The sequence below is a fragment of the Pterocles gutturalis genome, unplaced genomic scaffold (assembly GCF_000699245.1).
Source record: "Pterocles gutturalis isolate BGI_N339 unplaced genomic scaffold, ASM69924v1 scaffold24641, whole genome shotgun sequence".
In the NCBI taxonomy this organism is placed as follows: domain Eukaryota; kingdom Metazoa; phylum Chordata; class Aves; order Pterocliformes; family Pteroclidae; genus Pterocles; species Pterocles gutturalis.
The window spans coordinates 42,766-69,351 of record NW_010104038.1 but is presented as its reverse complement, the minus strand read 5'-3'; the positions used below and the strand labels follow the sequence as shown (position 1 = coordinate 69,351).

Genomic DNA, 26,586 nt, shown 5'->3' with positions numbered 1-26,586 from the left:
CCCAAAAGAGACACCGCCTCAGGAAGCAGTCTTTGTTTATTATTTAGGTTCATTCACACAGGCTATAAGGATCTTCACTCATGTCAGTTTTCCTTTTGCAGATGTTTGGTGTCTTTTACCTATTGTTTAATTACTCCATTTTGAATTATTATTACTGATGAATGTTTCAACAAATGGTTACTTTTACTTAGTAATCCAATGAGTTAGAAGGTGAGGAAAAGAATTAAAGGCATTGTGAGTTATATGAAGAAAATCTTCAACCAAGATTTAATGTAGAAGAAAAAAGGCCCAAATTCGGACTCAAAATCTTCCCTAAATACCCATGGAAAAAATTACCTTGTTGGACTGTGTGGTCTCATTAACTTTAAGTGGACTGTGTGCATTCATAAACACGTAAATGTGCATCCAAGGTCAGAGACCTCCCAAGGTACCAAAGTAACTCACACGGCTTTGAAAAGTCCTTATCACCTAACATTTCCCAATAAACTCACAAGCCTGGATGCTGCTCCCTGAGTACCATTGCGTGCCAGCCCAGGTATTTAAATAGGTGAGGAGCAGAACTTCAGGCATTTGCTTTTTAAATGCTGGACCTTGTTGTGTTAAGATTTTATCCTTGTGGGACTGGAGAGCCCACGGCTCTTAATGGCCCCTTGGAAAATTAGGTTTGGCTTTCCATTTAGCCTTCATGTGACTCTGTGCAGCGCCGCACGGAGCAGGAATTCTTCGTCTTTCCTTTGCGGCCTGTCAGAACAGTGATTAAGCAGACAAAGGGATTGATTGTTTTTTAATGAAATAGTCTATCTGGCAAAAAATGAAGTTGAGCTCGCTGGAGACTATCCATGCTTTCAGTCGCCTCTTCAGAAATTCATGAATAGTTCCCTCAAGAAAACAACACTTTTTTTTTTTTTGTTAAAAAGCCTGAAATGTGTTTTTAAACATTTTGATTTTTCATCCTAAGTAGCATTTTGTTCAAAAAGCCCTAACTGAATATAATCTTTGTGAAAGAAATAGAAATTGTTACATTTCGTCTGGAATGAAATGCCTTTACACTATTTCTGTAATGGGAGAGGAAATCTTATTGAGAGTTGGAAAATTTTGTTTCCCAACACTGTGTCTTCCTCCTCGACCTCTGTTCATCCAGTTAACCAAAAGATCAGTTATTCATGTAGCTCTGCCTTTAAGTCATGCAGCTATTAAAAAAAATAGTCATCCATTTATACCATCATAAAAAAGTCTAGATTGGAAGGGACCTCTAGAGATCTTCTGGTCCAACTTTGCATTAAATTATTCTTAGTCTAACTTATGTCCCGACTTGTTTGGCAGTCACAGGGGCCAGTTTAAATTTATAAAGGGCTGCTAACAAAAAAAACAGCTTCAAGCCTGTCCAGAAACCTGGGAAAAAAAAATTGAACTAAATCTTCTGATACCTCACGAGCTAATTTTCCCCATTCCAAGTGTAAAAATACTTCATTAAAGAGCAAAAGGGAAAAGCCAACTGCAGAGGTAAGTGCAGCATCACACGAAGACTAGGTCTACAGGTATCTTACCCCTTCTTGTGGCAATCTGTTGTGGTTTGGGACTGCCAGAGCCAGTGGGATCGGTTCCTTGAGCCTGACTTCCTTTGCTTTGCTCCATGTTCATAGCTGCTGTCATTTCAGCTCTCAGCAGAAACACACGTGGTGTTGAAAACTGTCACCATCCTCTAGCATAGGGGCAACTCTTCTACAGCTGCTTCTCTCCTGCCCTGCAGATCTCAGGAGCCACTTTGCAGTTCACGAAGATCTTAGCACAGAAGTCTCTAGCCCGCCCCCCCTTCCCTGGGAGGCAAGACTTGCACCCACACTGGAAGATATTTTTCTAGAAGGGGGTGCCCACACACACCAGCGCAGCTTGTTGCCCCAGTCTTTACTGGTAAAATGGCACTCCTTTCTCCACCTCATGCCGGGCTTTAAGGGCAATGCCTGCCAACACACCACCACAGCCTGTTAAAAATGTGTTTTGGCCCCCTCAGCTACTCTCTTTCACTTTACCCCCCCTTTTTTTCCCAGATGCCAATAAAATACTACTTCTTTTGGGGTTTGCTCCCCTCCAGAGCTGTTGGATGCTCTTCCAGCTCTTGGGCTCTAGGCTTAGGTTTGGTAGCTTAATGGGGAATAGTGTTTGTAAATTCTAACTCTCAGTGCTAAAGTGTACAATTTAAAAACAGTTATAACCTTAAGCACAATTATTTAATCACAGCATTTAGCAGATTACAGGTTCAAAACACTATATAAACATTAGGCAGGATTTTCAGGCTATGCACTTGAAGGCAGGACACGGAGATGGCACTGCCTTTCCATTACCTTTCAACCCATCACCTGTGTCATTAATGGCAGCAAATAATAGCTACAGGGGTGCTATCATTTCTTCCATCTTGCAACAGTGTCACAGCCTGTTCCTCTGTCAGCAATTGCTGGAGGGAAGAGTTCTCTAGAAAAACCTCCACCTACTTTTGAGATGCCTTCTCACACACCTCCGTGCTAAGGATACAGGGAAGGAGCGTGAATAGTCACCTGTGTGTTCAAGACAGCCTTAAAACCTATTCCTGGAATTTGGCTATGTCTGCACAGGATGCTGCTGTGCAGACTACACATTGCTTGGGGATTGAATAGCCAGTGCAGAGGTCCATGATATTGCAGCTTGTCTTGCATCTGTCCCCTAAACAGCTCAATTCATAGGTATGTTTGTGCTATATTGACTTTTCCATTTCTTATTCTTGGTAACAGAACATCTCCTGAAAAGGAGAGTTTGTGAACTGATTCTTGTTTTCAAAAAACTGATCATTTTTTTTTTCCAGAGTATTTTTTTCCTGAGTTTTTTTCACCTTTCAAGACAGATTGGTGGAGCTATTCTTGTGAATCAAAGTGCAAGGCTCCTGCATGCTTTGCTTGTGGGGAAACTGAGGCAGTGCAAGAGGCCTTATCTGCAGTCACACTGCAGGCCTCTGGTGGAAATGGAAACAAAACCTCGGATCCCTAGTCCATTGCTCTGTCTGTTAGGTTGTTCTGCATCTCACACTGTCATATTTTCCATGACGGACAGTATGTCATATTTTATCATCATTAGTAGACCATTGTTCAGGAATAGGCCATTAAGCAACACTTTCTTCTGTATGCTTTCCATCAATGCTCTTACGTGATGAAGACCTGGTACTGCTGCTAAATGTTAGAGTGAGCCAGGGAAGCTGGCTGTTTACTCAGATTAATTTCTGGATTTTCAGCCAGCTAATTGGTTGCAGCGGCTTATTATAGAATCATTAAGGTTAGAAAAGACCTCAAGGATCATCAAGTCCAACCATCAACCCACACCACCCAACCCACTAACCCATGTCCCTAAGCACTACATCTACACGTTTCTTGAACCCCTCCAGGGATGGCGACTCCACCACCTCCCTGAGCAGCCTGTTCCAATGCCTGATCACTCTTGCAGTGAAGAAATTTTTCCTAATATCCAGCCTAAACCTCCCCTGGTGCCACTTGAAGCCATTTCCTCTTGTCCTATCACTTGTTACTTTAGAGAAGAGCCCAGCACCCACCTCACTGCACCCTCCTTTCAGGCAGTTGTAGAGAGTGATGAGGTCTCCTCTCAGCCTCCTCTTCTCCAGACTAAACACCCCCAGCTCCCTCAGCTGCTCCTCGTCAGACCTGTGCTCCAGACCCTTCACCAGCTTCGTTGCCCTTCTCTGGACCTGCTCCAGCACCTCAATGTCCTTCTTGTGGAGAGGGGCCCAATAGGCTTCTACCCTATTTTCTCTTCTTGATTCTATGCTGACTCTTTGCTGATTGCTCCTCACCTTCATTTTTTTCACGTAGTGCTCATGAAATTGTTGTCCAGCAACCGTCTTGTCTTTGCCAAACTGCACAATTTATTTGTTTCTGAAAGTACTCAGAGCTTCCTTGTAACTAAATCGAACCAACTCTCCTGCCTTTCTTTCCCTCAGCAAATATTGAATTTGCTGGAAATTTTCAGATTGACCATCTCAATAGGAGGTCCAATAGACAAATTTCTCTGAGAGAAATATCTGGGGTTAGATCACCCAAACCCACAGTGACAGGAACCTATGCCTACCTATTCTTCCCTTGCCAGGCACCTGATCTCAAGGTGAGCTGGATTTGGCTTTTGTCTTTTCTTCAGAGGAGTTTAAACCCCCAAAACACTTTGGAGAGTGCCTTAATGTTCAGGCTGGCTTGGTAAAGTCTCTGCCCAGCAAAGGGCTTCCAGCAAACTGTCATGACGGAAGCACTAAACCTCCAGGACCACACTGTCTTTGGCTGATGGCAGAATATGAGGGCAGTTGCTCAACCTCAGATGGATGATGTATGTCACAAGCAATCCCTTAACATAGGACTACTGTACTTAGCATTTTATCAAAGGCCTGTAAAACACATGTTAATCTATTTTAACATTTGATACATTTTGTCCTTGGCTGTGATCAGAAAATGTGCAAGTGGTTTACACCAATTTGTACTATTTCATGTTTGCCACAGCCACTTAGTTACACAGATTTGGTCCAACTAATCCTGAGAAGAGCCCTGTGGGATGGCATTGCTCAAGTTTCTATAAGATAGGTAAAATTTCCAACCTGTGCGTGCAGAGGGAATATGTGTCAGAACAAATTAGACTGTGATCTTTCTGGGGTGCCCACCATGCATGTGAGCCACAGAATCCAGGCAGCAGGCTTTTTGAGCATCCTCCCACTGTGTGGTCTGCCTTGCACCTGGTGGTTGCACAGACACCTTCCGAGGCTGTGATGCTCTGTTGCTTTTTTATGGAAGATGAAAGAAAGGCTAATTGTGTTCTCCTCTGTCCTGCACACCTTGTACAAAGGCTAGAGGAAGTCTGACCCCTAAATGTTGAAGGTTCAAGTTAATAGTCTCTAGATGACAAGAAATGTTCATTTTTTCTCTGATCATCCCCAATACACAAATCTTTTTTCAAAACTACTAAAATAAAAAGCTCTAATTAATTCTACCATTTTTATCTGCAACAGGCACTGTTAACATCTCACATCATGCTCCAATAAATTTGCCCACAGAGGTTAACAACATGTGAGGGGGTGAAAAAAATGGGGAAAAAGAACCCCTTTCAACCGAAGACCAGAAACTACTCCTCTAGTAAGCCCAGGTACGGCATGACATTAACATGGCTATACTGCTTCTGTGAGTAAATTAGCGTGTCCACATGGCACACTGCTGCACCACCTCCCCGCTGCAGAGCTAGGTTGGGTTGTATCTAACACAGAGCTGCGTGAGTCCTGTGGGGAAATCCCACTGTAAAATAGAGCAGTTCTGCTCCTTATCAAAAGCTACAGTAGAGAGAAGCCTTGCTAAAGAATAGTTACTGCTGAAGGGAGTTGAGCTGCGGCAGGGCAATATAAGCCCTTTCTTGCTCAAGAGTGTAACTGGACAAGGACCGTGATGCGGGAATACACAGGCAAAAAAAAACTATGTGAAGATGCTGTGTGGGATATCAACTTGATAAAAATATCAGCAAGTGCATTGAATTCAGTCTGTTTACAGAGAACTGGGGGCTAAAGCTTCTAATTTAATTCCAGAGAGATGGTAGGTATGCACTGGAGGAACAGTAAATGTGGATGGAAAAAAAAGTATCTGCTGGAAACTCAGGTTTGTGCTGCACATGAGGGAAACAGGAGCTTGTGACGCTGGCTTTTTGTGTTGGACAAAATGATTCGCATAAAGGGTGGGTCCAGAAATATGAGTCAAAACTATGTCCTTTTTTTTTCTTAAACAATGGCAAAGTCTATATGTAATAATTCAAGCTCTGTGTCTGTGGTTCCATGCTTTCTGATTCCAACAGGGACTTGAAATGGAAATGCCAAACCCGGTACGCAGGGCATGATGGATCACCATGTATGCATAGGAATAAAAGGGTTGTCATTGGAAGTAATTTTGCGTTGAATTACACAATGTGTAATCCAATTGAAATCAGCAGAACAGCGCAAGGTGTAATGTAGTGTGCAAAATGTGATCCATTGCACGCAATTTTGACAACATGGATACCGCACCACTCATCTAAGTAATGTGCTAAAATTGAATTTGTGAAAGGTAGGGGGAGAAGAGCTGTGAAGAATGGATGCGTTTCGTAATTGGGAAATAGTCTTTCAGAAGGTGGATGAAAACGTGTTTTTAAGGCAAATTTATTATACTTGGAAGTAGTTTGCTTCATAATAGTGCTGCTGGACCCTCAAAATTCAGCAAGTTCACTCTCTGGCATAGTAGGGGACCAGCTGAGCCTGCCAGCCTGGGAGCACTCAGTATCTATTTTCCACATTGATGCATGTCACTTTATCTGACAGTGTTCTTAAGTTAATTCCTTCATCACCAGTAAGTCTTTCTCACACCTTCAACCAACAGTGTTTTCCCAGGAAAAGCAGCAGGTCTCACACTGGTGTCCCTTGGCACAGTGCCCTCTGTTGCTTGCAAAAAAAAAAAAAAAAAAAAAAAAAAAATTCCTATGCTGTACTTGTACTTAAAGAGCAGCAAATGTGGTAAGTCTTCTAGGAGTGGAGTGGGGGCTGGAAAAAGTGGGTGCTGTGAGTACGATACGGTGTTTTTCACGTGTCAGGGAATATGCAGCATGGTCTGTGCTGCTCAGGCTCATGAACGGCCCATTTGCCAGCATCCTGTCAAAGCTGACAGGTGAGTTAATTCAAGGCTTGCAATAGAAACATGAGACACAGTTATGTGGTTTGGTCATTGCCTACGGTCTCCGCTGAGCATAAGGAAAATGACATACAACACCGTTAAAATGAGAGTGGTTGCCTGGTGATGGTAGCATTTAACAAACTGTGTTTTCAAGATATCATCTACTGTCCAGTCACTTGCTTAATGCTCTTCAGTTTGAGAATGCCATTAATGTGTAACTTTTTGTTGAGGTCTGCTTGGTACTCACGAAAATTTGAAGCTCTATGTAAAATGCTCTACCCCTCCGTGTATTCAGCAATAATCTGGGATAACTTTGTGCTTCCCAGGAATCTTATTTTAGATCTACACCTAAAATAATATAGATAATATTTATCTATACTTGTAATATGGATGGTAATGTTAGATGTAAATCTAAAATAGTAATAATATATCTTAATTAAGGTATTCAGCTTCTTTATGTAACCTTGATCAGCCTATATAATTAAAGGCATCTGTAATGGTCATGAGCTGAGGTAAATGTAACAGATATCACGGTTCAGTAATGACAATTAAAAATCCCAACTAAAAATATAACTTCTGGTTAACTCATAGTAATGCTCTGGTTTTTTTCTTAACAGAATGAGAATGGAGGGTTAACATTGTTTTATGTATTGCATATCAGAGAATCACAGAATGTGAGATTGGAAGGGACCTCGAAAGATCACCTAGTCCAATCCCCCTGCCAGAGCAGGAACACCTAGATCAGATCACACAGGAACGCATCCAGGCGGGCTTTGAATGTCTCCAGAGAAGGAGACTCCACAACCTCTCTGGGCAGCCTGTTCCAGGGCTCTGTCACCCTCACCATGAAGAAGTCTTTTCTCATATTCAAGTGGAACCTCCTATGTTCCAGCTTGAACCCATTGCCCCTTGTCCTATCACTGGATGTCAATTCACCAAGTTCTTCAAAACTAAAGTTTTATTTTTAATATCTTGACACTGTTTAGATGTGATTAAATCTGGCAACACAAAATTTTGTAGTAAAAACTCAAAATGTTTTCTTGTGAAAGTTTCAAACTTTCCTAAATTATTTTCCAGTTTTAAATCATTGTTTAAATCAACTAAGAACCTAATTCACTGGAAATCCAGTCGGTTTGTCACTGACCAGGAACTCTCACTGTTTATGCAGATTTGGTTGATGATTTTTATTTGTTTTCACTTCTTCATTCTGTGAATTATTATTTTTTTTAAGAGCAGGCTTCTTTCTCCTCTTATGCTTTAATTGTATTGAATGATTTTTAATTCTATAGAGATTTTTTTCCAAAGTGCAGATTAGAAGCAAAGGCCTATATCTACAAAGAAGCAACTTGCAGCTAACAACCTTTGTAGGTAATGAATCATGAAAACTGGTAAGCAGGAGTGCTAGTCCCAGGGCCCACCATATCTTGAGGAAGGGTGAATAAGTGAAGCAATTGAAAATGCAGGAGGTGGGACCCTTCTCTCTCCTTCCTCCTGACCCCAGGTCTTACTTCTTGCTGGCCAAGTTGAGGTGGGCACCTATCTTAGAGGGGATTCAGCTCTGACCCCAGGATGCTGCTTTGGCTCATGTGGTTGCATACTCTTCTCATAAGAAAACTGGGAAAACTGCTAGTATAGAATCTTACATTTGGGCTGCCCAAAGTGACATATCTGCGCAGTAAAATGAAAAGTATCCCTAGGGAAATAAGTTCAATTCAGCTGAATGGAGACACTGAGGATTTACCATGATGTTCACAAACAGGAATTGCTGCTGAAATCAGTGCTTTAAGATAGCTGTGTGGAAAGGAGGACTACTCTTTTCCATTCCCAGCTATGTTGCTATATTTCAGAACCACTTTGGGTCAAAATCCTGTGTCAGACTGGAATTTCATCTTTCCAAGATGCCTCTGTCTTATTCTATCATATGCAGAAGGCTTTTACGAGTTGCCCCAGTAATGTTCTACCAAGTCATTGGCAGGGACATGTGTTGACCACACTACTACGTGAAAAGGTAGAGCTGTTACTTAAGGCAAGTTTACTCAGACCATAATCTATGTTCTGTCTTCTAATGAACGCTGGCTCATGCCAAATTTTTTCTTTCTTCTCTAAGACCCACTGTTACTCTGGAAACAAGCACCAGTAAATGCTTATTTAAGCTTTTGGTAATCAGTCACCTGGCTACTAATAATTCTTTTGTTTTTACATTGGCCAGGAGACCCTTAACAAATCCAACAGAGTTTTGTCTGTTTTTTCATTGAACTAAAAACGTAGATTAATAGCACAATATGAATGGAATAATTGTCTGTCATCTAAATTCTATGCCATACCCTTTGATGTGATATTGATATAAGCTACCTCATCTCTTTATGGAGAAGACGTTGTAGAAATGCAGCTTAGTCGTGTCATTTCTGTGGTATTCTCAGGACATAGACTCTGTAACTGACTTGTCCTGGGTTAAGTTGAGACAGAGTTAACATTCTTCATAATAGCTAGCAAGAGGCTGTGTTTTGGATTTGTGCTCAGAAGAAAGCTGATAAAGAGTGATGTTTATGCCGCTGCCAAGGTCTTTCAGCTTCTCTGGCTGTCTGCAAACAGGAGAAGCTGGGAGGGAGCACAGCCCCAGTTACTAGCCCAGGATTTGATTTTAGGTTTGGGATTGAGACACAGAGTGGCCAATAATCTATTCCATAACATACACGTCATGCCCAGTATACAGGTGAGGACCCTCTGGAAGATCGGCCCTTTTGGTTCCAGATCTCTTTTGCTCTGGGTCGTCCTGCTCCAGGTGGTCGCTCTCCCAAGGCCTCCTCCCCCCTCCCCCACCCTGGTCAGTTCTCCGGTCAGCCCTCAATCTGGGACGCTCGGACTGTTATCTCTGTTCCGTGAGTGCGGTTTCGGGACTCTCCCTGCTCCGGGTTCATTATCCAGGAACAGGCTGAGCCTTGGTAATCGGGTGGGGGGCAGTATCACTGTGTATCACTCATTTGTATATTTGTGTATGGTATTATATTCAGTATTATTGTAGTTTAGTTATTAAATTGTCCTTATCTCAATCAATGAGTCCTTTTTCCCTTTACCCCTTTAATTCTCTCCCCGATCCTCGGATGGGGAGGGGCATTGGGTGAGTGGGAATGTGGTTTAGCCCCCAACCAAGGGCAAACCCATCACATGACTACAGACATCTTAGCTTAAAAGACATTTTAAGAGTTTCATCCAGTCCTTGTAATACATGTGCAATCCCATGGGCTGTATCCAAGGATTATGCTAATTTTATTAGCAACTCCTCTTGCTTTAATTAAACTGCAAATTCCCACCTGGTCACTGTAGTGCCCACACCCTTCTTTTCATTTTTATTTGAATGTATAGATAATCTGTCATTTTGAACATAATTTCTGATTTCCTGAATTATCCATTGTGCTTTCCACATGACATAACAAGATTTTGAGGGGTAAATAGAGTTTTAAAATTGAGTTAAGAGGTTTGAGCAGACATCTGTATCAAAGCAAAGACCTAAGTTTCTAAAGTTGGCCAGGTGGTTGTGGGAGAAGGTTTTCAAAGTAACTTGCTGTCTGAAAGCACCAAGCTATACACTGCTGTTCAAAATACCTGCCAGCAAGCTCTGCATTAACATTTACTTTACTGTGTTTATACCATGAAGGAGAGCAATGTGAATTCCTTAGTGGACTGTTAATTTGCATGTTCTACACTTTCATATATTTCCAAAAGCAAACGTGAAATGATTAGTAATCCATTCACATGCTCACAAAATACTATTAGCAAAATGCCTTGGGCAGTATGTTATGTTGACTAAAATTGATGATTTTGTGTTTTAAAACTAAAGTAACTCCACCTGTCCCCAACAGATCTTAGGACCTTCCCAGAGCCCAGACCTCCTGGGCACACCAGTTCTCAAGGTATATATTGAGCTGAAGAGGGAAAAAGACGAATAAACCCCACAAAAACCTCCCAAGAGCAGCGATCTAAGGCTTGCAGTGATTTGACTCTTCAGAAAGCCTCACTCAAAGTCTTCTGTGGAGTCCTGTGGTTTAAAATGGCTTGTTATCTATAAAATCACCATAAGGAAGCGATTCAGGCATTTACCACTCATCCTACCTACACAGGTTTTAAAGTGCGTATGTTGCTCTGGAGAAAGCAAACCTGGTTCTTCTTTTTACTTCTGCATAGCTTTGTCTCCAGCTGCGTGCAGGTCTGACAGAGCCAAAGACCTGGATGAAATATCTCATACTCCTCAAAGAGTTCTTTTTTTAAAGAGGACCAAAAAACCAAACTGTTTTGTCAATGCATCTCTTTTCTGAATAATGGTTTCCATGCCTTGTAGACTCAAATAAAATGATGTTTCCTCCTAAATGCTAATTATTCTGTCCAGAAGAGTTGCCCAAAAGTGTACTCTTCAGAGTTTCACATCAGACCCATGGGGGGGTATTAAAATTCAATAAGAGCTGTTGTGATATTAAGACTGTATAAAAAAATCTATACGCTAGCTGAGTATTGGTTATATGGCTGCAATGCATTTTTCCAGCAATTTACATTTACAGCTATGAAGTAATTGAATATATGAATGCATCATCATTTTCTTTTTTTAGCACATGGGTGAATTATTTTACCAACATGTGAAGGGGTGTTCATATAACATTGTAGTACTTTGTGCTAGAGAAAAACAATTACAGTGAATAAGGTAGAATGGCTCTGTTATTGCAGTACATAAGACTTTGATTACATACTGCCAGGATTCATACCAGCCTAGTAGTTGTTGACAGATAAAGTAACAAAAATGAAACTCATTTATTTTTTCTTTATTGAGACCTCAAGGTAAAGCAAATTTTCAGTTCTTGTACTTACTACATTGAAGGAACAGAGACTGACAGTCAGAATGTGCCAGTCCAGAAATATAAATTAAACCTAGTTTCATATCAAAGTTTCATTTAGTCTCTGAAAAGGAGCTGCTGTTTGGATTATTTTTGATCCTAAAAGAAATACACTGTAGACTACTGTAGTTTATCTCGGATGAATTAACCCCCTCATACATTCAGTTCTTAAGTATTTTCTAGGATAGAGATCTACATCTACTCAAGAAACTTTAAAATTTGGCATGGATTTAATTATTTCACTTTTTTTATGTTTAGTAATAATTTAATGTGTTTGCAACCCCAGTAAACATGAGGATGGTTTTAACAGAGTGTAGCACTTTTGCTGAAGGAAGCATGTATTTTGAGGAAAAAGCCCTCCCTCTCTCCTTGTGTAAAGAAAATTATTCTGGTTTTTACTGGGAGTTCCTCTAGGCAGTTAAATGCTGCATTATTCCTTGATAAGTCTAACAAATTACTTTTTTTCATAAACTTGATTGGTTTCTAAAGAGCAAATAAAACTAGCTGTTGAAATGGAAAGTGCTAAAATGAGTGTTTTTATCCCATCAAAATCTTGGATTAGTTACCCTACCTAGCCCAAATGAATATAATTGCTGTTCAGTTTAATGAGGCAGTATTCTAGTATCTCCTCTGTAATTAAACACTTCTCTGGTTGAATACAGTATTAAAGATGCACCAGACATTGAAACCTCAGTGGTAAAATTTAAAACTGTTGAAATTGGATGGGTCAGCTGTGAAACACAATTTCTTCTGCAGCTTGGGTAATTTACTTGTAAGATATGTTTCAAGAATAATATGGCTTATCTTGGGGATGCTGGATTTTTAAAATTTTTCTTATCTTTCCATCATCTAAATTTGAGAATTTTTTTCATTAGTTCCTAAGCAAAAGTGACATAGAGCGCACTTGTTTCCAGAATTACCTTTTCTGACCTTTCACAAGATGATAATTGCAGTACTAGTAGGCTTAGAGGACTTGTTAAAAAAATTAAGCTTATAAAGTAGCAAAAAATGCCCCTTTGCTTGCTGGTGTCAATTTCAAAATTAACATTTTGGTTCATGTGCTTCTAATAATCGCTGACCCTTACTTCATGTGCCTTCCGCAGGAAATGAATACAGCAAAAATTGCTTTGACCCATTGATGGATGAGGAAATAAACCCAAGGCAGTGTGGGATGGAGGTCAGTGAAGAAGGTGAGGCAGAATTAAGTATGTAATTTTAGTGTCAGAATATTATTTTCCATTCATGAAAATGAGGTGACAGAGATCACATATGCAGTTCTATTTAAATATTGAGGTTTACAATTTAAATTATAAGCCTTAACTGCTCTGAACACGGTAGGCAGTATACATAGTCTTTGATCAAGGACACAAAGTTAATGGACAGGTAAAAGTGGCGTTGTGCTATATTCAGTTCCCTACTGTAAAAAAATGAAGCACACTCCGAGAACATTGTCTACACCATGTTCTCTAATTAAAAAAGTTAGTCCAGAACTGGGAACTAAGCTGTAGGTCTTTTGCAACCCTGATCCCAAAGTCCTTCTTGGAGAGCAATTTGATTGCTAAGCTGAATGTGTGTTTGCCTAGCAGAAGGAAACCCCAGAGTCCATAAGAAGTTCCCAGCACATGAGGAGGGCCTTTCGGTTCTCTTTTTGCCAGTTTAGCCGAGATGTTTAGCTTTGCTATCTGTGGTCGATAGCGAGAAGTCGGGGAGGGTGTGACTGCAGAGCTGGGAGAGCAGAAGTTATGCGTTGGTATGAGGGAGATTAACCAGGAGGCATTTTCTTGCAGAGAAAGTTCTCTTTTGCTGTCATGGCTTTTAGATAAAAAAGGGTGGGAATGGGCCTGCCTGAATCTGCGTGGGCTTAACAAAGAACATCCTTATGGCGCTGAAGTATTTAGGTATGCACTGAAGGCTTTGGCCCAGCTCCTGTTGTTGAGCACTAACACCTAATAGCACGCAAGACCCAGTTGTCCTGTGTCATCGCCCTAGCCCCTTGCTTTTTTAAAATCTTGTGCTTATTTGTACTACAGAGACTGACTAGATATGCGGTTGTAGTCAAATTTTAAAAAAAATTTCTACTGTAAAGGGTCTCAAAGTACATAGTTTCTGAAATTCATGAGAAACGTGTCAGATATAGAGGTATAAACTTTTGAGGCAAAAACTTGTGTGACTAGGAAAAGCAGGCTCTAATGCATGCCAGTAACTAGAATTTCTGTGTAATGGTGAAAAAAAATCAAGGTTTATCAAGGGTGAATTGTCTCACCCCTATAATTTGTCCATTCATTGTGTAAGACAGCAATGTAATACCTTGGAAGTCAGCTTCTCGCTCAGAGTTTTCAAATGAAAGATTGTTTTCCTGTTGGTACTGCCTTTGTTCATCTTATGAATAGGCTTCATGAGTCATGATGTGCTTCATAACCAGAAAATGAAAAGTGATTAGGTTTCTATAACTGTATTGGTGTGCCTAAAAACATGTATGGATAGTGTGGTGACATAAGGGGTACATGGAAGGACAGTTTCCATCGGGAGAAATACTTTGCTTGTATTGAGGAGGCTGAGTGATACACACTTAACCTTAAATGGTTTTGGTGTGGGTATTTTTTTGTTGTTGTTATGCTGTTTGGTGGTGCTTGGTTGTTTGGTTGTGGGGTTATTTTTTTTTTGTTTGTTTTTTTTGTTTTTTTTTTTTTTTTTTTTTTTTTTTTTTTTTTTTTTTTTTTTTTTTAACAGATGAAACCTCTGAGAAAGTCCATCCAGTTCTGCGGGTGGGGTGGAGAGGTGGTTTTAGGTTTTATTTACCGACATCTCTGCCAAGAGTAAGCCTTCTACCCCGGAGATATTCAAAAGCTGGCAGCTTGGTCCTGGGCAACTTGGCTCTAGGTGGCCTTGCTTGAGCAGGGGGTCTGAACCAGATGACCTCCAGATGTCCCTTCCCACCTCAGCCCAGTCCGATTCGATAATCCTCACAAACCAGTCTCATTGTCTGGTTTCCTTTACCTTGCAGAAGTGTTTAATAAGTGGAACTACATTTGTATGTAGCAGATGGAGTCAAAAGGACAGTCAGAACTGAAGTCTGGTCCTGTGTGGTCATCCCCTGATTGGAAAACATTTTTGTTTACCTTCTCTTTCCAGCTAGCAGCCTGTCACTAACAAGAGACAAAAGCAGAACAAGATGAAGAAATCAGGGCATGCTATAGTTAGACTCTTCTTATGACTTAAGCAAGTCAGGCCCAATGCCCAAAGAGAATAGCTGGTGAAAAGCAAATCTTCAGCCACTAACTCTATTATACAAAGTTAAATATAATTTTAATGTGTTCATCATATGGGATTCTTTAATGGGTTATTTAGTGAAAATGAAGATATTAGCAATTATCTTTTCTATATTTGATAAAATAAATTTGTTCTGGAAATTTGTCTGAGTTGTTAATGCCCTGAGAACAAACACCACCCCACTATGGATTTGCTTCCCCCCTCGCCAAGGGAACATCTCAATGTTACATGCTAAAAGAAATGTGAAAGATTCTGTACTTGCAGAATAGGTTTGCAGAAGCCTTCCTCTGCGAATGCTCAGTGTAACTGAAAAACTTAGCTCTGAAATTTCGTAGTAAAAAAAAAAATATTATTTGAGTTTCTGTTGGGCACTTAAAAAGAGCCACCCAGGGTCGCTTGTAGCTGTACTTCAATTCACCTGCCTTCTATGCATTTGTTTGGTCTTCTGCCTGCCTGTCTTCACTGACAACTTAGAGAAGCCAGGGACTGTGAGATCTGGAGAGAAGACAGTCTCAAATGGTCATTTCTCCCTTGAATATAGACACTTAAAGTGGTTTTTTAGGTTTTATGGAAAAAGGTATGTGTGTCTGTCCTTTGCTCCTTTTAAAAATCTGTAGATTATACTGGGAATTTAAGTGACTGACCAGCCACAAAATCAAAATTCATAGTATACTGTAAATAACTACTCATACTAGATAACGTGTTAGTATTATGGACAGTGAGGTAAAAGTTCTAATAAAGATCCAAAATCACATTAGAAAATAAATTAGGTACTCTGATTTTTATTAAGAGTAAAATAGAATTCATCTGTCAATTTGACTATAAGTAACCATTTCAACTACTCTATTAGCAGAATTAGTAAACTAATTTCAGTCCAGATCAAAGTATAATATTCCTCACCATTTAAAGTATACCATCATGTATTTTTTTAAATTCAAACTGTCTTTCACAACTCACAAGAAAATCACAGTCACCTCTGCTATGAAACTAGCACTATGAAAACTATTTTTAAGTATCAAATGGTTTCTTTTGTATTTTTATATCATTATTTATAGTTTAAAATAGTGTTTCTTGAAATACTACTAGAAGAAACAATAGATGTTTCACTACTGTTTTTTTAAGATCCTGTGGAAGTCGAGAGGCAAATCCTGTATAATAAACTGATGAATCTTCTAGATGAAGAAAACAACATGCTGGACTTGCAAGGTAAATAACAAAGTCACTTGTATAAAGAAAAATAAAAGCCTTTTGAGTCTGGATGCGGGGAGAATGGGTAATCCATCCCCTTGAACTCAGAAGCAAAAGGGACATTGATTTTAATGTGAGCCTGTAAGATATTTTTCCCCAAATGTTTTTGTTTTGAGTCATGTTTATGTGGTTTTAAGTGTAACTTAAGTGGCATGCTTTCTCCAGGCTGCTTCATTGCATGCTGAATTCTAGCCTTATGAAATAAAACTAGAAGTATCATTGCTTATGTGCTCAAAGCTACAGATCTAAATCCTTATTTAAGCTCATAAATGGGTGGACCATTTGTCACACGCATGAGTCATGCTACACAGTGTTTGAGATTATCTGTGTAAGGATTTACACTACCAGGTGAGTAAGAAAATGCTTCCTTGGCTTTGTTAGAAAATACAAATGGATGTTCCATCTACAGTAAAAACAATGGAGCGCAGGAGAAGAGATTTCTTCACCCCAAGCCAACAGCCTTACTTTGGCTTCACTTATTTTCACAGGCATTACTTAACACCCAGTTGATTCACAAGACCATTACAGCCCCAGCCTTGACACAAGGTGCATGTCTGCTGCTCTCCTCTGGTTCATCCTAGGAGAAGTGACACATGAACAAGTGTTGGCTCAGGGTTACTGTTGTATTTTTGGGTATCCCTCCTTCCTTTTTCAGCAGAGGTCTTTTGTATGAAAATATTTGCTGTTCTTTGTATCTCTATGAGGTTTCCTGTTACGTTTCAGTTATACACAAGACTTTGTCAGACAGAGCCGGCAGTTGTGTACAACTTTGGAACTCCAGAAGCTGCAGCATGTTACATGACTATTTCGTTTGTGAGCAACTTTGTTCTAGAAGAGGCGAACATTTAAAATCCCTTGAACTGGCACTGGTCATACCAGTATTATCTTTGAAAACCATTTTGTCTCATTTTAAATGCAAGAAAAAGAAAGTACAACCATCGCAGCTAAATTAATGCAGATAGTTTAAGCATAAACTTTTAAAAATTATTAGCAAGCTCTCTGTTGTTGCATGTTAATGTAGAGCTGTACGTTGCTGAGAAAGACTATAGCAGTGCTTGATGTTGATTGTTGCTTCTATCCTGCAACAACATAGATTAAAATAAAAACAAGTTTGGCCGTGAAGTCAACATTATTTCTATAAGAAAGATTAACAGGCGATGTCTATCTGTTGTACTTAACTAGTCCTTGTATACCAATATTTGTAGCATCTAGTATTCTTCAATAGCTTTATCATCAAAATAACCGTCTATGATGAAGGAAAGTGTCCAGATGTCACTTTACAGGCTGCCCCAGGGTGAGGTCCGTTAGCTTTTTGCAAGTTAGCTTCTGGGGCTCCCCCAAAGTAGTGGGAAAGGGAGAGAGAAGCATCTCTGGACAATTGTTCAACCCACCTCACGCAGACATCTCTTAGCTGATTAGACCATTTGCACCTTGGAAGAAGTTCTTCTCTTTCCTTTGGCTCTAGAAGGGTATTGGACTTAGACTTGAACACTGCATTTTTCATGGCTATAGGTTGGTGAGACAGATTGCACCATGTGTATTTGTCCACTTTTAAGCAAGGGAACCAGGGAGTGAAGGGGAAGCCTTCCCCATCAGTAGTTACTCTCTCCTTCAACTAGGTGCTCTAAAACCTTATGTTACATTACACACAACGTTAATGAATATTGTTAAGATGAACAGTTTTTATAGAGGATAATAGCAAAAAGCATATTTAGAGAGAAATAAGGTTTCACCAATCTCCTCAAATACTTATAATTTAAACTCACCCAGGTATGTTTGAACTAAAAATGTCTTTTTCTCCAACTAGTTTTATCAAACCACCATGCGAGGCAAAATGGTGGTTATTAATGTTTATCTACATGGGGTGTGAGACAGGTTCAAATCTCTCATCCATCCAAAGCTATTTGTGTGTACACGGTGTGCTCTGCGGAGGGAGATCTCACTCTGAGGCTGCTAAGCTGCCAGTCACTAATTCGATTCAGGGGCGAGCAAATGCATTAATGCACGTGTCTCGCACTCCGGGAGCACATCAGGGTCACCCATGTAGGCATGAAGGCAGTGAGTAAGAGGGACACCGCAGCCCAGTGCTGACTCGTATCTTGAGCAGAACCTCAGTGCTTTTATTTCTTAAAAGTACCTTAATGGGTATCGGAGCTAGTCCTGCAGATGAATGTTGCACTTTGTCCTGGCTGAATTTTTTACTTTTCTTGGCTTGGGTGAATAAAATCCGGAAAAGGGCAGGATTTTCCTGAGGATGCGGGGCTTGTGCAGACTCCACCTCTATGTGTGTATAATAGGCTGTTGTTTCTGCCTCTCTGTGTTTCTCCCTCCCCATTTTTGAACCTGTTGTTCACTTTCAAGCCCTTTTTTTTTAAACAGAGAGCAAGTCTCACAGGTCTGACCTCCCTACCAGTTTTATGGAAGTGGGCAGCTGAGCAGAACAGACAAGCATTATTAATGTCTCCACTGAGGGAAAAGCTAATATGGGAGTTTGACCCTTATTAGACATCAGAAAATCCATAGAATATTAGGATTCATTTGGTTCCACTCTTACAGAACTGCTTTTCTTCATTTGACCACTGAGCTGAAAAATCACGTAGTTGTACAGTCCTAATTAATAGATGATCCCCAAAGGAAAGGAAAGAACATGTCTTAGAATTTATATAATTGTATATTTAAAGCATTTTGTCTCTGAGTAACCTGTTGGTACGTGTTAATTCGTAGTAAAAGGCAACATTGGTTGTTTGTGTCTTAGAGAAAAATGTAGACTGTATATATTTACCTGGGGATAAAATCTCTCAAACAGTGTAAGATCATGATCCGTGCACATCTGAAATGATGCTAGATGAATACCACTAAAAAATATTTTCTATTATATTATTCTCTGACAACAGCTGAAGAATTGAAGTGTAACATTTTGCAGCATTTTAATTGTTTGAAACTGATGCTTAAACCTTTGCTATGTACTTTTAAAGCTATAATTTATAAACAGAATCTTCTAGAACCAGGCAGCCAAAATACATTTTCCATGTGGAGTTTATAGCTGCTTTGTACATTCAAACCCACGCTGAGGCGTAGTCTGCCCATGAACCTACCCTTTAAATTCTCATCTCAGTATATAAACCACTGGTATCTGTTGGACAAATGCAGAAGTAAATCAAATTACAAACAGCCAAGTTAATACCGGAGAGCTTATTTTAATTGCAGCACAGCATCTGCAAATACAGCCTGTGCTAAGGAGAAGAAGTGATTTAAACTATGTGGAAAGTATGACTTGCAGTGTTAAGTACAGCCGAGGCAATGAAAAGTTTGATGCAGATGCTAACAACTTGAAGCAGACAGTCTTTAATTACTTTATCAATCTATCAATGGCTTTCCTCATAAATTTTCAGCCATTTTGTTCCACGTGAATAAAGCAGTAACATTTTTAACACCAGGGCTGCTTCTGCACATCAAGGAGGTGGAGGCTTTGTTTCCATCAAGCGTTGCTCTGGGGCAGCAGCTCACGCTTGTAACCTGTGGGGCAGTTCAGACAAGGAACAACCTGATGGTGACCGAGTTTCAGAGGTCTTTTTGTAAAGCCAGCATGGAAGGAATAGACCAGCTGAACAAACCTGTTCTCTCCCTGTCTCTGGCTCAGGCAAATGAAGTTTTTCCAGCTGTGCTTCAGTGAGCATATGTATCTTTTCATCAAATATTTTTCAAATCTGGATTGCAATTTATCTCTGTATTTTTAGCAGTTATTTCCCTCAAAAAGGCTTTTTGAAAATATTATCTCTCTTCTTTTGCTCTTTTTTGCACAAAACATGTGCTAATGAGCCCAGTGTCTTCCACCAAGACTGAGTTCACTCACAAAAATAATAAACATAAACCCCAAAAATGGTATTTTGATGAATCACTGCATGGTTGTCATTGGTTGTCTTTGTGAACTGAATGTTTTTACTCCTTTTTTTTGATATATAAGGACTATCTCTCTACACCCAGAGGATCCCAAGATAGGACTGTACAGTCTTGTACAAATGACAGGGTGTAAATTTGCACTGCTCCTGTGAAAGCAGTAAAGCAGCTGATTTATACCTGCTGAGCATATGGCCCATTGTGTACAACACAGCACCAAGGGGAACAAGCGGTGTTGCATCTTCTGCTGTTGGCAATGCTTCCTTTTCCAGCGCTTCCTGGATTTTCTCTCTGCTAGCCAAACCCTTAATGTTACAGTAAATTTAAATGTAAATATTGTTTTGTTTTTTGCAGTTAATAGTTGTAGGTCAAATCACTTTTCATTAGGCTTGTAAGATGCTACATGAAGAGATTGTGTACCCTAAGGTAATGGTTTTGGTTGTTTATATCTACTGTACACTTCCCCCAACATGATTTTGAATTGTGTCCTGTTGTAATTAAATAAAAAAACCCCACACTTCCTGTGTGTTGGTGGCACTGAGGCGATTTAAGTACTTGGGAGGCTCAACAATTAAAGTCTTGAAACAATGAGGAGTGAGCAAAACTGAAAACCTTAATAGCCTTAGTTTTATCTTTCCTTTTCTGGTCTTCATTAGAGAATGAGACACTTCAAAGGGGAGTGAGGAAAAAAAATACCTTTTAACCGCTTTCATGTCTCAGGATGGACAAAGAGAAAAACAAATAACTAGAAATGGTAGTCTCTTGCAGAGAAAGGCACAGAGAACTATAAAAAACATGCACTTACAGAAATATGAGGCAAGAAATAGAAGGTCAGGTCTAGATAACCTGATATCTGTCGTTTCTTAGTGATCCTAATATGGAGAAATGAGCAAAAATATTAATCTTTGTTATTTAGGACCTAAACTAGTATTAGTACTGTAGCAGATATCAATGAGAAGATCTATTTCTTACATAGCATGATGAATTAAACCGAAAAAAAGGACATAGCTTCACTCTAAGGTCAACTTTATGAATGGGTTTTATTTTCATTTACGTGCAGCATTTTGGTTCTGCATACATCACTGCAGTGAAATCAGGGGAATGATGTGGGTGAGAGCAGAACCGGACCCAGTTAATTACGCAGGAGCTGTGTGCACACACCTTGGGGGAGGAATCTGATCCTCCTGGGCTGAGTGGGAGGAAGATGAAATGCTCAGTGTGGCTCCACCTAAAACTCCTTTTCAATTGCAGTTGTTCCTGCTCTTTCTCAGGAGTGAAAGCTAAAGTCATTCCAAATCCCAATTCCTTTAAGATTTATGGGGGAGAAAAGTGACTGTCAGAAGGGAGAGCATCCCTTTTAAAAATAATTTAAACAACAAGCTGCACGTGCTAAATTTGTCCCTCTGCAGACGTTGCTCTTGGGGAGAGTTTTCCTGGTAATGGCACTTGGAACCTGCCAGATGTTCTACTGCTGTTATTTCTCACTGATCATTTTATGGCATGAATTGTTGTTTTAAAATGTTGGTGGGCCAAACATGTTAGCTGAGAATGTACTAACCAGTGAATGAGCTCCCATTTGCAAAGACATAATCTACCACTTTTGTTTCCAGCAGCCCGTGTCGCCGGTGAAGATTTTCCAGACTCCGTGATGCCTGTCAGCTCCAGTAAGGCACGTGACCTTCACAGGGAGCTTGAAGATGAAGTGATTCCTTCATATATTGAACAGTTCGAGAGAGATGTTCAGGATGACATAATTCTGCTTGGCAGCTTTTCACTGGAACAGGTCAGAGTTAAGAACTATAAGACAATTTTATCGCTTGCTTCATAACGTGATGCTGGCTTGTTAACCTTGTACACTCCAATTCTATTTCACTTCCCGGCGATACATATATTGAAAGGGGAAAAGATAACCCATTTCATTGGCTTGCTTTATGTGACTGGCACTTTGCTAAGCTAACAGCAGGACCTTTATCTTCATCTCCATTTCAATATGAATAAAAATAGATTGTCTTCGTTGCTTCTTCTCTAAATAGTGGAGTGTCTCTGACTGCTATGTGGTAAGTATTGCAATTGAGTTTCAATCAAGAGCCTAAGCTTAGGACATCTTTCTCTGCCAAATTTAACAGAGGCTTATTCATCTATCAATGAGCAAGTTCAGATGGGAGCCCAGGAAGGATTTATGTAACAATATTAATTGTACAGAGGATAAGATTATTCCCAAATTATAATTATTTTGTGTTTTCCAGAGTAGTAAATTTTCTTATGGTTTTGTTTTTGTCATTTTATAGTCTAAGGAGACAAGGTTGGGTTCATGTTGATAAGGGCATGAGTTTTCAGGGCTGAAATTATACTTGTGGACACCTAACTACCATTTGTCCCTTTGAAAAATCTCGTACCAAGACTAGAGGACAGGAAGAGAGATTAATTGATGAATCTATCATTTTTAATTAGCAGCATGAGAACAGCTCTGTCTCTGATGGGCTTAAAATAGGTTATCTAGTGACTGATGGTGATCTAAGCTTTCTTTTATTTTCAGATGAAGTTTTTAGAATTTTTTCATTGCAGGGCTAAGGCTCATCATTGCCTTCTGCATGTTGGTGAGAGACACAATTCTCTTCTTTGCTGTTTCCCTCTAAATCCTTCTGTAGCTGTATTTCTTTCTTCTTGAATTTTTTGTAGCAGTATGCATCATGCATGGAAGATGGTTTGGGGAATATTGTCCAGAGAACATGAAATGGGAAGGAAACATGAGAGAAAAGGACTCAGATGGTGCTAAGAGCCTCACCTGCCTCAGGGGACTGATGGAGTAAGGACCTGGGGACAAGTGAACAGACTATGCTGCATCTTTCCAGAATTTATAATATGTTGAGAGTTTACACTTTAACTAAATTTGGGCTATTTGGATGGCTCTATGGCTCTGTGATACTGGAAGGAACATGATAGATTTGTCAGTCCTTTGTTTACCCTCCCTCTAAACATAATCACTAGAAGCCTGTTTGTCATAGGCTTTTTGAAGGTGTTCAGCAAAGCTTGTTTCCTAGGCAAGAGTAAGCTATCCAGTGATCCTGAAACTACATTCTGCTTTTTAACTGGCAACTGCATGTGAGAATCCACATGTCATACAATATGATATTTACAAAGAAAGAAAATCCTCATTTAATGTGATTGATTGAGTTGGTCTACCATGAGCTTACAGATAGGGACTCAGTACTTTCCACTGCACGGAAGGGGTCATGAATGCCTGTGTTTTCTGTCCCTTCCTTCCACACATCTCTAATTTCGGTTATCCATGCCCTGTTTAGGAATTCAACCATACTGACATGGTATCAGCTCTCACGTCTGCACCCTGCAATGCAGAAGGTAACAGGAGGATCACTGTACGATCTATAGTGGTTTCTTTATCAGTGACATATGTGTCCAGCCTTTCCTTGGAAGCACATGGAAATAGATAGAAAACTGAAGGTGACGTTGGAAGTACGGGCTGCAAACATGCACCTCTTACATCATACTGGTGTTCAAAGACACCTAACAATAATGTGAGCATGCTTATTTTTCTTTAATTGACCTTCTTTATTCTTTAATGTAACATCTTTACTCTTTGATCTGTGGATATACCCCTGCAGCACCGTGGTGTTGATGCCTCTCCACAGCAGCTACAGGTTCAGCATTAGACTTGCTGCCATGGTCTTCAGAATCTGTCACTGTCATCTTTGGGATGCTTTCAGCTTTTATTGTTTGTCTATATATTTATTGGTTTGAAAAAGTCTTTGATTTGCCGCATGACATTTACTACTTCAGAAAAAAACCCCTTCCCTTCCTTCTGCAGGTTTAGTGAGTAGCAGATGTACTTTAGCCAGCATAATTTATGATTAGTTAATTTAATCTGCCATAATGACATAAAGTGAGCCTGAAACAAGCTTCTATCAATTTGGCCGTTAGAGGTAACATAATATTTTCAAATGTCTACCAAACTAAGTAATTAACCCTCAGGCTGAGTAAAGGAGTCTAACAGACATCTCTCTTACATTCTTTTGCTTTGACGAAATGAAAGCAAAACATGGGAGACCAAGGGTTAAAAATAGCAAGTGAGAGTTTACAGTACATGAGACTGGTTTTGTAAGTGAGGTTCAGAAACACACTTGAGTTGCTGCTGTTTTTCTTAGGCTGCCAAAAATTCTCTCCAGTGAGGCATCTGATTTGCACTGGAGCTTTGCTGGCAGCATTGGAATGGAGAGGACAGCTATGTATTAGCTATCTATCCCTTACCTCATTGCTTTTTGTCTCTGCTTTGTAGATTTACAGTAAATGAGTGGTTTTTGTTTAAACAGCAGCTCAGTGCATGAGATCACCATGATTAAAAGTTTTTGAAAGATCAGATGCACTTTCCATAATAATAATAATAACAACAATGATAAAATTTATGCAAGATTTTAGCTCTGGTACTTTAAGCTGTGTCATTGCTTATTTCATGTTCTGCTTCGTAAATGCAAAAGCTGACAGGTGAGGTTGGCAAGAAATACATCAGGGGAGATCTGATAGATTCTTGTAAAGAAAACATTAAGCAGCTGTCAATGTTCTGTTAACAAACACATTAAAGAATATTAAATTTGGAAAGCAGCACTGTTTCCTGTAGCCTACTATGTAGGCCTACAGATTTCAAAAGTCCCAATGACTTTTGCTTTTAATAAGGAAAAGTAGACATTTTTGAGAGAAAATCATAACTTAGGGACTGTGTTGTGGTAGAAGCTAAGCAGGTACAACCAAGGCAGGGTATGCAGAATGCCACAGAAAATCATCTGTCATGAGACAATGCAAGGACACGTGCTTATGGGCAGAACTTGATCTTACAGAACACGGAAACATGCAAAGAAAAACCTGACATAATGCTGGCTTAACATGTTAGATTAAAGGCAAGATGGTTTCAAAACATGAGAGACTGTGCCAAATATGAAGAAAACACTAGTGATTGGGGTGAGATTGCACTTGGTGTGCCTTTGGCAACATAATCTTGCCAGTCATGAATTCAAATTCTGTGGAAAAGTACCAGCTCTAGGATTTTCAGCTGTTTTGAAACTGAGAAATTAAAAGCAATTACTCAAGTTTTATATGGGTTCTCTCAGAATAGATTGTTAGTGGGGCAAGTGTAAGGATCGATACTTTCCCAGAAGTCAGTAACATCTTTCCTGCTTGTCCATCTTCTTCCTGCAACTTGGTCGGTATTCTTAACTAAATGGGATTTGTTCAGAACCTCTGTCTTGCTCAAGAGAATTCATCACTCTGTGCTGGGTGTAACACCTTGCAAGACGTGGTCATTACAACTATCGTATTCAGTTCTGGTCTATGACCTCAATGTGAATTACTCAACAGCCTCTGAAAGTAAAGGGCAAGTTTTGCTCTTCAGTACTGGCAGCTGAGTTATGGTAGTAAGAAATGAGCTGTTTGTTGCAGGTAGCTAGTAATAAAATGTTGCCTTTCATCAAGAGATTTACCTTTTGGTTAAACAAAGATTAATGCCTCTGGGCATTAGACCTAGTATTCTTACAGGGTCAATATCATCACTGCTCTGACTCCTTGCCAAGTCACAGAGAGATCGATTTATATGATGATGGAGCGATCAGTTTTTCCTTGGTTAATGGTGGGTAACACGTGGGTAAAATTTGGTACTATGTAAGATGATGACAAATCTGTCCTCCAACCAGGAATTTAATTAGTGGGATCAAGCCTTGATTATATAAAACACCAATGCACATTTGCTTGCATGTTCTACCCCTTTGGATAATGCTGTTGTTTATATCCTGATGGTACCTGCAGACCTCCTCTCATCAAAGCCGCAGCCTACTAATCATTGTACAATCCTGTGTGATGGTTCTTTGTGAATATATTTGTGCGAATACATGCACCCAAGAGTGATGCAGAACTGAAGGTGACCTTTCCTCAGATGAAACCTGGCTACTCCTTTTTGACATTTGCCAAGATTTGAAATGTCTGTGATGTTCAAAGGAGTAATTTTTTTTGTTTGTTGTACTGAGAATTGCAGGTTAAGAATAGAAAAGATGACAATGTTTCTTTTACACCATTTCTTAAAAGTTGGTGATTTCATTTTAGGTGAGCTACCTATATGCTGCACTCATTATTTGAGTGTCAAAGCATCTCTGCAGTCTATTAGTATAATGGTTTCTGTTTCATTTATGTGATACAGTAGGAATTATGAGTATCTCCATTTTACAGAGGAAGAACAAGAGCACAGAGAGGCTGAACTCTACACCCATCAGAAGTGCTTAACACCTAATGTCATTTTGAAATCTGTCGCTAGGCCAAGCTCTTAGAATTCTTTATAGTCCTGCCAGGTAGACTGCTCCTGGACTGGTGAAAAAGCACTTCACTGAAACCTGTGTTTGAGAGGAATAAATATAAGGTGAACTTCCCAAAGTGTGGGGTATTGGGCTTCCGGCACTTGGACTTCTGATGTCCTGCCTAGTGAGCATCCATGGTCCTCAGATGTGTGTCAGCACCCACCCATCTGGACTCAAAGCCTGACCAAGACCCCAGTACGTGTAGCTAGAGGACTTTTCTACCCAGTAGGC

At 39.8% G+C, this 26,586-nt stretch overlaps 1 protein-coding gene across 1 annotated transcript in view; it reads left to right on the top strand.

Moving 5' to 3' along the window:
* Positions 1 to 21,785, top strand: part of OFCC1 (orofacial cleft 1 candidate 1) — a gene marked incomplete at its 3' end in the record, with an annotated part of 29,087 nt that extends 7,302 nt beyond the window's left edge. Inside the window, exons 4-6 of the mRNA XM_010086934.1 lie at positions 12,691 to 12,777; positions 15,980 to 16,063; positions 21,616 to 21,785. Of these exons, the coding sequence (XP_010085236.1) occupies positions 12,691 to 12,777; positions 15,980 to 16,063; positions 21,616 to 21,785 (341 nt within the window). The remainder of the gene's footprint in view (positions 1 to 12,690; positions 12,778 to 15,979; positions 16,064 to 21,615) is intronic.
* Positions 21,786 to 26,586: the final 4,801 nt, after the last annotated feature.